This window comes from Pituophis catenifer, unplaced genomic scaffold (assembly GCF_029215685.1).
Source record: "Pituophis catenifer annectens isolate HBS135680 unplaced genomic scaffold, rPitCat1.0.hap2 SCAF_17, whole genome shotgun sequence".
NCBI classification, from domain to species: Eukaryota; Metazoa; Chordata; class Lepidosauria; order Squamata; family Colubridae; genus Pituophis; species Pituophis catenifer.
In genome coordinates this window covers 10,434,016-10,448,272 of record NW_027256897.1, presented here as the reverse complement: position 1 = coordinate 10,448,272, position 14,257 = coordinate 10,434,016, and the positions used below count along the sequence as shown (strand labels likewise).

General features: G+C 47.2%; 2 protein-coding genes across 4 annotated transcripts in view; one reads left to right on the top strand and one right to left on the bottom strand.

Moving 5' to 3' along the window:
* The window catches only part of NEK6 (NIMA related kinase 6), a 93,147-nt gene extending 81,140 nt beyond the window's left edge, over positions 1-12,007 (top strand). For all 3 annotated transcript variants that reach the window (XM_070955708.1, XM_070955707.1, XM_070955706.1), the window contains exons 9-10: positions 4,404-4,517; positions 10,079-12,007. In XM_070955708.1, coding sequence (XP_070811809.1) covers positions 4,404-4,517; positions 10,079-10,189 — 225 coding nt within the window. In that variant the 3' untranslated portion in view covers positions 10,190-12,007. The remainder of the gene's footprint in view (positions 1-4,403; positions 4,518-10,078) is intronic.
* Positions 12,008-12,670: 663 nt separating this feature from the next.
* The window catches only part of PSMB7 (proteasome 20S subunit beta 7), a 35,654-nt gene continuing 34,067 nt past the window's right edge, over positions 12,671-14,257 (bottom strand). The window contains exon 8 of the mRNA XM_070955731.1: positions 12,671-12,894. Within this exon, the coding sequence (XP_070811832.1) occupies positions 12,783-12,894 (112 nt within the window). The 3' untranslated portion in view covers positions 12,671-12,782. The remainder of the gene's footprint in view (positions 12,895-14,257) is intronic.

Below are 14,257 nucleotides of genomic sequence, written 5' to 3'. Positions count from 1 at the left end.
GGGGGTTGGACTGGATGACCTCCAAGGTCCTTTCCAGTAACTCTGTTACTGCTAAAACTGTCGCCTGGCTTTTTAAAGATGACAAGGAGAAGCATCATTTCTGGCAGGGAGAAAGTTATTTTCCTTGTCCTCTTTTCTCATTCTCTTCCTTTCCCCGCCATGCGAAACCGAGAGGGAGATTTTTTTTTTTTATTTATCTGCAGATCGCTGGGAGGCAGGCGTGCCAGTCGGAATTCACTTCCTTATTATTATTATTATTTCAACCTGGAGGGTGTTTACTGTGCACGATTTCAAATTATGCCACCTTATCTTGACGTTTTGCAGGGCCTCGCGTTGATGTACGAGGACGCATCTGATCAAAATTGTGCATGTGGGTGTGGGTGAAGGCCCCCCCCCACACTTCTCTTGGAGACGTGTCATCCAGATAACTTGCAAGAGATCAAAGTTAGTTCTCTCTCTCTCTCTCCTTTCTCAAAAAGAAAGAAAGAAAGAAAGAAAGAAAGAAAGAAAGAAAGAAAGAAAGAAAGAAAGAAAGAAAGAAAGAGAAAGGAAGGAAGGAAGGAAGGAAGAGGAAGGAAGGAAGGAAGGAAGGAAGGGGAAGAAAGAAGAAGAAAGAAAGAAAGAAAGAAAGAAAGAAAGAAAGAAAGAAAGAAAGAAAGAAAGAAAGAAAGAAAGAAAGAAAGAGAAAAAAATAGCTGGGAACGTCGACAGCTTTCGCGATTCTTAACCAGACAATCCCCGTTTGCCGGCAGAGAGCGGCTTGGGGGTGAAAGGATCTGGCAGGGCTTCTCTGATGGTCCTCGCTCAAATTTCAGATCAAGAACATGGTTTGGGGGTGTCTACCCGGGGCCGCGGTGGCTCAGTGGCTAAGACACTGAGCTTGTCGATCAGAAGGTCGGCAGTTCAACAGTTCGAATCCCTGGTGCCGCGTAATGGGGTGAGCTCCGGTGACTTGTCCCAGCTTCTGCCCACCTAGCAATTCGAAAGCAGGTAAAAAATGCAAGGAGAAAAATAGAGGCCACCTTTGGTGGGAAGGGAACACTTTTGGCGTTGAGTCATGCCGGCCACATGACCACGGAGATGTCTTCAGACAGCGCTGGCTCTTCGGCTTTGAAACGGAGAGGAGCACCGCCCCCCTAGAGTTGGGAACGACTAGCACATATGTGCGAGGGGAACCTTCCAGAAACCGGGCCACGCAAACAAGCGAAGCCCCATCCTTGAGATGCAGGCAGGACATGAAATCACGTCCCTTCTGGTCCACAGAAAAAAACCTCTGTCCACAGAACTGGTGCCCAAAAAGGTTGGAGGACGCTGGTCTAGAAGGCAAAATCAGGACAGCAGTGTCCAAAGTTCTGCTGGACATCTGGACCAGCTCATGTTTAGAAGACAACTGGATGCTATCAGACTTGGAGGTCCTTAAGACAGCGAGTGTCAGGGTTGCAAGTAACACCCCCAACGAAAGAAAGAAGACTCCGAGGCGTGAAGTTCCTCAAAGTTCCAATTTATTAGCGATGTCATATTGGCACATCTGGGAAAACCCGAATCTGAAAGCTTCTAGGTTTATCCCACCCAAAGGAAAGTCCAAGTCCCTGCCTAACACCCACATGTCCATCACATGGTCCAATCAAAACACCGTCCCAACTGGAGATGCCTCCCAGTTCCAGCCATCCAGGTGCAGGGCAAGATGTCCTTGACTCTCTGAGAAAGGAATGTTATTATGACTACGTATCACCCTTGCTCCATACAATCCCCCCTCCCAGTTTCCCACAGTAGGAAATATGGCAGGCCTGAAGATCCGAGGAGAAAGATGGCTTCCAGGCCTTGACAGCAAGGTCCTTGAGTTGACAAACTTGCCTCAAGAGCTGCTCTCTAAATCTTTTAACGGATTAACAGATGAACAGAGATGGAAGGGACCTTATAGATCATCTAGTCCACCCCCCCCCCAAGCAGGAGACCCTACACCATTTCTAACAGATGGCAGTCCAGTATTTTCCTGAAAATCTCAAGTAGTGAAACTCCCACAATTATTTTTAAAAAAATTTGATTTATATGTCGCCCTTCTCCGAAGACTCGGGGCGGCTTACAATGCGTTAAGCAATAGCCTTCATACTTTTGTATATTTTTATACAAAGTCAACTTATTGCCTCCACAATCTGGGTCCTCATTTTGCCGACCTTAGAAAGAATGGAAGGCTGAGTCAACCTTGAGCCTGGTGAGATTTGAACTTGCAGTAATTGCAGGCAGCTGATGTTAATAACTGTTAATAACAGTGCTTTAGTCTGCCGCGCCACCAGGCTCTTTTTTCCAAAGAGCAACTTCTGTTCCATGGGTTGATTGCTCTCACTGTCAGAAAATTCCTCCTTATTTCCAGGTTGAATCTCTCCTTGATCAGTTTCCATCCATTCTTCCTTGTCTGGCCTTCAGGTGCTTTGGAAAATAGCTTGACCCCCTTCCTCCTCTCTGTGGCAGCCCCTCAAATACTGGAAGATACTATCCTGTCTCCCCTGGTCCTTCTCTTCACTAGACTAGCCAGGCCCAATTCCTGCAACTGTTCATCGTATGTTTGAGCCTCCAGTCCCTTCATCATCCTGGTTGCTCTTCTCTGCACTTTTTCTAGAGTCTCAACCTCTTTTTTATAGTGTGGTGACCAAAACTGGATGCAGTACTCTAGGTGTGGCCTTACTAAGGCTTTATAGGATGGTATTAGTACCTCCCTTGATCTTGACTGTATCCCTCTGTTAATGCAATTTAGGATTGCATTGGCTTTTTTGGCTGCCGCCGCACACTGCTAGCTCCTATTTAACTGGTTGTCCACTAAGACTCCAAGATCCCTCTCACAGTCACTGCTATTAAGCCTGGTTTCACCCAGAAATTTAGACCAGTAGAACCGTCCGTCTCTTCCTTGAGAAGATGGGAGAAGCAGGTATGGACCATTGGTGACCCATCTGCTAAGCTGGCATGGGTTCCTCTCCCTTGACCTGGAGCAAATATCAAGCGAGGCTTTGCACGGTTGAAAATTCCCCCTTTTTTCTTCCCAAAACTAGCCTTTTGATAAGAAGACACTCTTTGTAGCTCGGTGGTTGAACTGCCGATGACTTAACCACAATCAAACTCCTAATTAAAGCCGGGAGCCCAGAAGAAGACAAAGGTCCCTCCTGGCCTCAAAACGAGTTGGGGGGAAAAAAAGGGATTATCCGGCCAGAGGGGATAATATCCACAATTATCCAATACTGCTTAATGAGGAGGAGGAGGAGGGGGGGGTGTCTTTCATCGTCTGGGGTAGCGAAGGGTAGCAAGACTGACAGGGAATCCTTGAATGGCATTAAGGATTAATAAGCCGCCGGGTCTGCCGAGGAGACCGGGGATGGGGAGGTGGGTGGGGGGCTGCCTTGCCCACCGAGCTTGGTGTGGCTTGCCTGCTTGCGGCATTCTAGCGGATTCGAACTGCTGAACTGCTGACCTTTCGATCGGCAAGCTCAGCGTCTTAGTCCCTGAGCCACCGCGTCCCCTGCTTAAAATAGTATATATGTTGTTTTGCTTTTAACTTTTGTTTCATGGCAAGTGGAATTCCAGGGCAATTACACCGTATTCAATATATTTATATGTAAACGTTTTTTTTTTTAAAAAAAGAGAAGAGAGATTTTGATCCGGATATTTGGCTAACAAAATCTCTACGTTTTGAAGACTGGCAGGAATGGATTCTGCCAGCCTTTAGTGGACAGTGTTGTGGCTCCGTTACCTGAGCCTGTGTCATCGGCAGGAGAGGACTCCGAGAGTGAAGGAGTTGGCAAGACCTCCCTCTCCAGGACCCTCCTCTCTGGCAATGCCTTCGGTGTCCACCGAAGGGCAAGAGATAGGGCCGGGGCCAAGCATGTCCACGCAGCCACAGGTGGACAGTGATGAGGGTAATGAGTCTTGGCTGGATCCACGCCAGCGTCGCAGAGATAAGCGCGCGCAACAGAAGAAAAGGCGTGCCCGAGATTAGGCTGAGTCACTGGACCACACCCCACAGGGTATAAAAGGGAGCATGGTGGCCAGTCAAAACTTGTGACGAACAAAGCTGAAAGCTTCCACGCCATTCTGCATTGCTGGACTTTTGCTTTAAGACTTTGCTGGATTATCTTTGGACTTGATTGACTCTGTAGTTATTGAGCTGTTTCCTTTGATGTACCAGAAGCGGGGAGAAGTTATCTCTCCTCTTCGTAAGTAATAAACTCTTGGCAGGCAGCCACTAGGTTGTTGCCAAGTTCCGTTATCATAAGGAAAAGGATTTTGCCGGCTGGTTTGGTCTTTAACTCTTGAACGTCTGTTGGTGTGTGTGCGTGTGGGACGGGGACAGAACAGGCATCTCCTCCCGAGACCTCTCCTGCCTCCCTCCCTCATCAAACTCTTTCTCCTTCCAGATGGCAGCTCTTCAGAGCCCCTTCTATGGCGATAAAATGAACCTTTTCTCCCTCTGCCAGAAAATCGAACAGTGCGATTACCCACCTCTGCCAACTGAACATTACTCCGAGAAGGTAAGAATGCTGGCCGAAGCGCGGAACTTCTGCCTGCTACCGAAGCCTCGATATGGGGAGAAGCTTGCAAAGTCACGCCAGGAAAAAATAATAATAATTTCCTGTTGGATTTTCAAGCTGGGGGCCAATTGTGGGCTGGGGGCGGTGGGGGGGGGGGTCTTTGGAAGCAGGAGGGTTTCGAGGATGCCAGGGAAGAGGAGGAGGAGGGTACTGGGGGGGGTGTTTCCTGGCTTAGGTTCCTCCCCCAGGTGTGTTGCCTGGCGTAGCTGGCCCCAGCCACGGTCCAGGGAGTTTTGATATCTAACATAATCTCATTAAGTTTTTGGATCATTTGAAGGCAGGAATGGCTTTTAAGGGAGTTTCAAAGAGCCGGCTTGGCTTGATCTTAAATCGCTTGCGAAATGTACCAGGTGAAAAGGGAAGGCGAGGAGGAGGGCATGCTTGGGAGTTGGCTGTCTTGCTTCTTTTCTGTGCCCAGCCAAAACAACAAAAAAAGTAGAACCAGTTTAAACTTGGCAAGACAAACTTGGTTGTGAGATGGCTGCTCCCTTGGAAGTCCACCCGCTGCTCTCCATGAATGCAGAGGTGGTCTTCTCAGGATCCTATACCCAAAGTTCCTCTCGGGTAGGCCTGCCCTGTTAGGAAAACCAGGATCTGTTAGGTTAGCTGGTGCAGAATCCAGATTCTCTCTGGAGGAAAAAGAAAAGACAGTGAAGAGAGGGTCAGCTTATTCTCCAAAGCACCTGAAGGCAGGACAAGAAGCAATGGGTGGAAACTAATCAAGGAGAGAAGCAGCCTGGAATTAAGGAGAAACTTCCTAACAGTGAGGACAATTAACCAGTGGAACAGCTTGCCACCAGAAATCGTGGGTGCTCCATCACTGGAGGCTTTTAAGAAGAGACTGGACAGTCTCTTGTCTGAGATGGTATAGATTCTCCTGCTTGATCAGCGGGCTGGAGTAGAAGACCTCCAAGGTCCCTTCCAACTCCTATTCTATTCTATTCTATTCTATTCTATTCTATTCTATTCTATTCTATTCTATTCTATTCTATTCTATTCTATTCTATCTCTTATTCTATCCCTTATTCTATCCCTTATTCTATTCTATTCTATCTTATTCATATTATTCTATTCTATTCATATTCTATTTTCTATTCTATTCTATTCAAATTATTCTATTTTATTCAAACTATTCTATTCTATCCTATCCTATCCTATCCTATCCTATCCTGTCCTGTCCTGTCCTGTCCTGTCCTGTCCTGTCCTTTCCTATCCTATTCATATTACTCTATTCATATTCTATTTTCTATTCTATTCTATTCAAATTATTCTATTCTATTCATATTCTATTTTCTATTCTATTCTATTCAAATTATTCTATCCTATCCTATCCTATCCTATCCTATCCTATCCTATCCTATTCATATTACTCTATTCATATTCTATTTTCTATTCTATTCTATTCAAATTATTCTATTCTATTCAAACTATCCTATCCTATCCTATCCTATCCTATCCTATCCTATCCTATCCTATCCTATCCTATCCTATCCTATCCTATCCTATCCTATCCATATTATTCTATTCCATTCATATTCTATTTTCTATTCTATTCTATTCAAATTATTTTATTCATATTCTATGCTATTCATATTATTCTATTCTATTCATATTCTATTTAAAAAAAAAAAAAAAAAACTTCCAGGGATGGAGCCCCCACAATTTCTGGAGGCAAGTTGTTCCACTGATTAATTGTCCTCACTGTTAGGAAGTTTCTCCTTAATTCCAGGTTACTTCTCTCTTTGATTAGTTTCCATCCATAGTTTCTTGTCCCTGCCTTCTGGTGCTTTGGAAAATAAATTGACCCCTCCTCTTCTTTGGGGCAGCCCCTCAAATACTGGAATATTGCTATCATGTCCCCCCCCTACTCCTTCTTTTATTTAGACTAGCCAAATCCAAATCCTGCAAATGTTCTTCCTATGTGTTAGTCTCCGGGCCTTTTAATCAATTTAGTTGCTCTTCTCTGAACTTTTTCCAAAGTCTCAACATCTTTTTTTTGTAATGCGGTGACCAAAATTGGTTGCAGCGTTCCAGGAGCGGCTGTCAGGTTTCGATGTCATCTCAAATAAATTGCACTCCCAAACAATTAATCTTTGCTGAAATATTCCATTTATTTGAGTATGACAGATCTGGCCCCGACTTCGTCGTAGCCGATACTAACCCTCTGACCCCCAAACCCTTCCCTTTCCGTTCCCCAATTCTCATCTTCTCATTGGCCATCTTCCAAGTCAGTCTCCCCAGCTTCTGACCTCACCCCACAGGAATGTTCCCCCCCTCCCATCCCATCTCCTAGGGGATATTATCTACAGAGAAAATAAGGAGGTGAAAAGTCAAGCCTCGTCTTTTTATGGCAGCATCAGAATGCTGACAGTGGCCTTACTCGGGGGTTTTATAAAGCGGTACGAACCCTTCACGCAATCTCGATTCCGTGCCTCCAAATCCATGCGATTTGAGCGCAGGTGTAGAACAAGGTCCTGGGGTTGAACCTCTTGACAGCTCCATCCAAATTGCCCTGGGGCCAGTCCTCGCCCCCACCTCCTGCCCTCAGCCCTCCTAGGCCATTGACCTCCCCCTGGAAAGCGTTGCTCGATCCACCAGGCCTGGACGCAGGACAGCCATCTTTCTAATTAACCGTTAAAATAATTACCTCTCTGGCTGCTGAGAGAGGGAGAGGGGGGAGATAGAAGATCAAGCGGTCCACGGCTGTTTTTCCTCGATGCCACAGGGTATACGCACCGCTTCCCGGGGCTTGTAATTAAAAGCGCCCGGTCTTTCAAGTACAAAATGTAAAGAGCCAGGGGGGGGGTGTAGGATGGCTCTTCTCCGCCCGTTGATTATGCGAGCAAAGGAGCAAGTGGGTCACCGTGGGGCAGGTTGTCCATCTCAAGTAGCTTCCCAGGGCCAGAAGGAAACTCTTTGCAGGAAGAAGTTTCTGGGAGAACGAGTCGGCTCCGTCAGAAGATGCTGGGGAAACATCTCACTCTTTCTTTCTGAGCATCCCACCGCGTGGCTCCAGCCCGATAACTCTCTGGGAAAAACGGCCCAAAGTCCCGTTTTGAATCCCGCCAGAAAAGCTAGCCAAGCATTCCTTGGGTTGAAGGACCTCAGTTGGGTGTTCTCCAAGCATTCTAGGCTCCCTCCTGGAAATTCCCATTTATATATAGAAGACAGACAGACAGACAGACAGACAGACAGACAGACAGACAGACAGACAGACAGACAGACAGACAGACAGAAGAGAGAGAGAGATGATAGTGATGATAGATAGATGATAGATAGATAGATAGATAGATAGATAGATAGATAGATAGATAGATAGATAGATAGATAGATAGATAGATAGATGATAGACAGACAGAGTAGATAGACAGACAGATAGTTGGGAGAGAGAGAGAGAGAGATAAATGGATGATAGATAGATAGATGATAGACAGACAGACAGAGTAGATAGACAGACAGATAGTTGGGAGAGATAGATAGATAGATAGATAGATAGATAGATAGATAGATAGATAGATAGATAGATAGATAGACAGACAGACAGACAGACAGACAGACAGACAGACAGACAGACAGACAGACGGGAGAGATAGATAGATGATAGATGGATGGATGGATGAGAGAGAGAGAGAGATAGGGATAGAGAGATAACCACAAGTCATCAATCATGATCATAATCACAAAATTCAGTCATCATAAATCAAGAGACTCCGTGATAATCATCCGATACTAAAGAAGCAATCAACATAAATCATAATAGGGCACTAAACAAAAGCAATCAACAAAAATCATAAGAGACAACTCACAAAGCGATAGTCATAAGAAGCTAAGGAAATAGGTAATAGGAAAGATGAAAAGGATAATAGTAACGCAGCCTTACTGTGTGACTTGAAATCCTAGAGCACACAACGGTGTTATGGGAATTAGTTGGTCAGCAGAGTGATGGTATAGGGGGAGAAACTGTCCTTGGGTCTAATTATTTTGGCATGCAGTGCCCTTTCTGCTACCAGCTCAAAATTTCCACTACCGGTTCTCCAGAACCTGCTGGATTTCACCCCCTGCTTTAGCATCATCTTGAGAATTTATGTCCAGGATGCGATGGGTCCCTAGATATTTTCACGGCCCTCCTTCTGGCTCGTGCAGTATACGGATCCTCAGTGGAAGGCAAGATAGTTGCGATTGTTTTTTTTTTCTGCAGTCTTAACTATCTGTTGAAGTCTGTGCCTGTCTTGTTTAGTTGCTGTGCCAAACCAGACAGTTACAGAGGTGCCAACGACACACTCAATAATTCCTGGAAAAAGTGCAGAGAAGAGAAACCAGGATAATGGGGGGACTGGAGGCTAAAACATACGATGAATGGTTGCAGGAACTGGGCCTGGCTAGTCTAGGGAAGAGAAGGACCAGGGGAGACATGAGAGCATCTTCCATTATTGGAGGGGCTGCCCCAGAGAGGAGGAAGGGGGTCAAGCTATTCTCCAAAGCACCTGAAGGGCCAGACAAGGAATAATAATGGATGGAAACTGATCAAGGAGAGATTCAACCTGGAAATAAGGAGGAATTTTCTGACAGTGAGAGCAATCAACCGACGCAGGGGTGTCAAAGTCGATTTCATTGAGGGCCACACATCAGGGTTGTGTTTGACCACAAGGGGCTGGGATGGGCATGGCCAGCTCAACATCACTTGTTGAGGCTCCGCTTTCAGCTGTGATGGCCTCCTGCAGTCTTCTGCCAGCAAAAATGGAGCCCAGAGGGGCTGTGCATGGCCTGCCTGGGCTCCATTTTCAGCTGTGACGGCCTCCCCGAGCTCTGTTTTTGCTGGCAGAGGGCTGCAGGAGGCTGTCACAGCTGAAAACGGAGCCTGGGAGGGCGACGCGCGGCCCTCCCAAGCTCCGTTTTCGCTGGCAGAAGCACCGCCAGTCCTTCGCTGTTTCCAGGGTGGCCCCGCGGGCCAGATCTAAGCACCCCGCGGGCCAGATCCTATTAATTGTACTGTTCTCTCCTGTTGATTCTACCATTGTTCTGGCTTCCCCCACATCTGAATGGTCCAGATCAGGACTGTCAAACTGGATTTCTTTGAGGGCCAGATCAGCATTGTAGTTCCTTGCGGGCCGGTGGGTGGGGAGCAGGGCCAAGACGGGATGGGACAGACTCCTCCTGCAACACTTTACCAGCCAAAAGGGGCGTGGGGGGGCGTGTATCCCCCCCACATCTTGTTTTCGCCCTCCATGACCTCCTGCAGGCCGAAAACGGGCCTCCTGAGGCTCATGTGATCCATTTTCGGCTGGTGGAGGCCGAAAATGGGCCGCATAGAGGTCCTGCGCAGCCCATTTTCAGCAGCAGAGGCACCACAGGCTGATCCTTTTGATATTCTCAGGCTAGTCCAGCGGGCCGGATTTAAGCACCATCCTGCGAGCCTCGAGTTTGACACCCCTGGTCCAGATGGACGGACAGTTGTGCGAATTGTGTGTGTTCACCCCGCCCCTCTCTTTCCTTCCCCACAGTTGCGGGAGCTGGTCAGCATGTGTATCTACCCGGATCCAGACCAGAGGCCCGATATTGGTTACGTGCACCAGTTAGCGAAACAGATGCACCTCTGGACGTCCAGCACTTGAAGCGCGTGGCTGCGCGTCCTGCGAGGAGAACCGTTCCCGGCTTAGTCTTACTTAACTTCTGTCTCAGACGAAACCATGCGGTGCCTCATCGAACTCAAAAAGCGGCTTTTGAGTTGAGTTGAGCCGCCTTTAGGGAGGATCCTTCCATGATTTCTGTACAGGTGCCTAGCGGGTGGATCTGATCCCAGCCACGGCTGTGCGATGTGGCGGCCAGCATTGGGTTGAGTTGCCTCTTCCGAAACCGGATAACATGTTACCGATGTAGATCTCGTGTTTTTTTTTTTTTTTTAAGATATTTTCTTCAAACTGTTTGTGTGTAATCTTAAGCTTTGTAGCAAGGGTTTCTGGTTGGTGTATTTTTGACATACCCCTTGTATGTTTAACGAATGTGAAATAGCGGGGAAATGAATTCCTTTGGGAAAATCACTTTAATCCTAACGTTAAGAATTGCAATACATTGTTTTATTTTTTTTTTCGGGGCGGGATGGGGGAAGGTGTAACATGTATAACTGCTACTTTGCTTCTTCTAGCAGTGGTTATTAGCAAGTTCAGATTTCAAGTTCGTGTATTTTTTTAAAAAAACAAACAAAGACACCCGACCTGCATTTTTAAAAATTTTTGTTTGTATTTCCCTCCGTTGCAAGAAAGCGGTATGGAGGAGGAGGAGGAGGCTGAATTTTTCTTTTTCGACAAATCTTAGAATGATTTATTTTGCAGCGTGTGTTGTCAGCTCTGGCTGCTCAAACCGGGGAAGGCTTTCGAACCAAAGGGGAATGTCGTCGTGTTTTATCACATTTTTTTCTGGTTCGAGATTGCCGCTGCCGCAGTGACTCCATAGCCCGGTGAGCGGTTTGACTAAAGGCACTGGGGTACTATTCTGTAAAGCTCATCTCTGTAAAGCCAGGGTTGAACCCCCTAAAATTCAGGGCACCCCCACGGGCCTCGAAACCAGATAAGTCCGGAGGAAAATGGCTTTGAATTCCCAGCACGATGGCCTGCATTTTTTTTTTTTTTTTACTGTGAAAACTCATTTACCAATGTGAATACTTTTTAAACAAGCTGATCTGAAGGAAAACAAAACAAAACCAAAAATCCAGACTTTAAGCGTTCCGGAGATGTTAAGGCTTAAAGGATTTTTTTTAATTTGACGGAGCCTTAACTCTGGGACCGCCATGGCTTGCAAGCAGGATTTGGGGGGGGGGGACCCTGCCTTGGGAGAGGAAGAGATAGTCGTCATAAGCTTCTTTCTGGAGGCTACTTTTTAGAGGCAAAAGAAACGGTGAAGAAACGGCGGGAAAAAAAACACAGTTTTTCTCTCTTGGAAAGATGATTAAAGATACCTCTCTACTGGCAGGGTTTTTGCAGCTCCTGGGTCTTCGAAAAAGCAAATTAAGTCACCGGTTTGGGACAAAGGGTTTTAAAGAAGGCAGGGTAGGTGGGATGTGGGGGGTGACCAGAGGGCCCAAGAAAAGTTTCTCTTGAAGACTCTGCAAAACGGCTCTCAACTGCTGAAGCTTCTGCCGAAAACTTTCCTCCGCTCTGCAGGTGATATTTTGGGGGGGTTGGGTTGGGAACGCTACCTAGTCTTGGGGGTAATAACTTTGGAAAAGTTTTGGACTGTTGGGGGATTTCGGAAAGATAAATTGCTCGGCTCCACCTGACTGCGCGCTCTCTCTCTCTCGTGCGCTGTTAAGGCCTCTTAGCGCTTAAGTCGTCATCCTTTTGACGAAAGGGGTGGGGCGAAGGCAACTCTGCATTTTTAGGCAAGATTTAAGACGATTTACCAAATAAAAGTTTCCTTTGTAAAAAGAAAAACGGTCCTCGGCATTGAGTTGGCGTCGTTGAGGGGCTTAAAACTAGCACCTTTCACATTTTACTTCCCTCAAGCAGGACAGCGTAAATCCAGGTAGTCCTCCGATTTATGACCACAACGGAGCCCACATTTTACGTTGCTAAGTGAAGACGGTGGTTAAGGGAGCATGGCCCTTTTTATGACTTTTTCTTGCCACCGTTAAGTGAATCACTGCAGTGGGTTAAGTGAGTGACACGGTCGTAACGCGAATCCGGTTTCCCCGTTGTCTCGGGCCTGTCGGGATCTTTCACCAATGGCCAAGCGTCCAAATTTTGATCAGCTGGCCCGCAGGGGATGCTTGCAACGGTTGTGTAAAGTGTGAAAAGCAGTTGTGGGTCATTTTTTTTTCTCAGGGCTGCCGTAACTCGGAACAGTCACTAAATGAAAGGTTACGTTGAGGATTTATTTGCACAGAGAACTGGGCTATGGATGGTCCCCACGCACCAGAGCTGGGGTTAGCTAACTACAATGTGCAATAACCCAACTTGGAAAAGTCACTAAGCGAAAGGTTACAAGTCAAGGACCCCCCTGTATTCAAACCCATAAAGCTTACACCACAACAGGTAGAGCATGATGGGCTTGGAGACTCTTCCCTGCCGTCCTCCAGATTCCAAGAACAACCCATCCTGTTCCATTATTTGCTTTATTCATTTAATTGTTAACATTGCAAAAAAAAAATATTTTGACTTTGAAGGAATACACTCGGTCCCCCTAACCGTGTCCCGGACTCTCCGCCAGGAATCAGGAGGTGTCCATGGTCTGCACCGTCTCCTCTGCCACTTCCAGTTCCAGGCGGATGATCTTTTCCGACAGGATGCCCGTGGTTCCCTTCTCACACCGGTATCTTCCTTGCCTGTCGAGGAGCAAAAAGGCGGCACCGTCACAAAAACTTTGTGGGTCTGAGTAACTCTCACCAGGCTGCAGGCGTTACACAGCTGGCAAGCAGGACTTTTTCTCCTAGAGAGATTTAGGGAATCTTGAGGACTAGAAACATATGCAGACTTTTCGTGCCTGTGGGAGATTCTCCATAGGGTCGTGGTGATCCCAAAGGTTTTTTTTCAAAAGGCAATTGGACTTTTTTTTTTTCCTCCTTGAGGGGGTTTCGCTTCTCATCTGAGAAGCTTCTTCAGTTCTAGCAGAACATGAACCCTTCCCACGGCCCCAACCGTTCAGTCAGAACTGGAAGAAGCTTCTGAGACGAGAAGCGAAAGGTCTTCAAGCAAAAACAAAGGAAGTCCATTTGCCTTTTGGAAATTTGCCCCTTTGGCAAATTTCCTTCATGCCTCTCCTTCGGGAGCCTTCGCGACCACTGTGGGAGGAAAGGGGCTTTTCCTCTCACAAGATGACGGGGGTCGCCAAGGGTTTTGCAAGACGGGTCACGAAAATAAGGGCAGATTGATACCACTGCAAACGTTTTCAGCAGCAGTGGGTTTCACATTTTATCACTGGTTCGCTGTGTGAACACACTTTGCTTGTGCGCAGACCTTCTGTGCGTGCAACCAGCCTCAAAAACGTGCCTAAATAGGACAGCATAACATGGGGGCAGGTCCACCAGTGATCTCTGCTACTGGTTCACCCGAACCGGTCCAAACCGGCGACCTCCGCTACCAGTTCCCCTGAACCGGTCCAAACCAGCAATCTCCGCTACCGGTTCGCCCAAACCGGTCCAAACCGGCGATCTCCGCTACCAGTTTCCCTGAACCTGTCCAAACCAGCGATCTCCGCTACCGGTTTCCCTGAACCGGTCCAAACCGGCGATCTCCGCTACCAGTTTCCCTGAACCGGTCCAAACCAGCGATCTCCGCTACCGGTTTCCCTGAACCGGTCCAAACCGGCGATCTCCGCTACCAGTTTCCCTGAACCGGTCCAAACCGGCAATCTCCGCTACCGGTTCGCCCGAACCAGTCCGAACCGGCTGAATACCCTCTGGTTTTCAGGCCGCATTCTGGACAGGACCTTCACGTGGCCAGTTCAGCGTCATGTCCCACAGCCTGAATTCCTTCGTGGTAGCCTTGGTCATCCGATGCATCGATTCATCGTTTGCAGACTATCCCAAAGGTGCTTTTTCAAGAGGCGACTGGACTTTTGTTTTTCCTTTGAAGATGTTTCGCTGCTCTTGCAAGAAGCTTCTTCAGCTCTGACTGGATGGTGGGAAGGATTTATGTTCAGTCAGAACTGAAGAAGCTTTTTTTGCATGAGAAGCGAAAGGTCTTCAA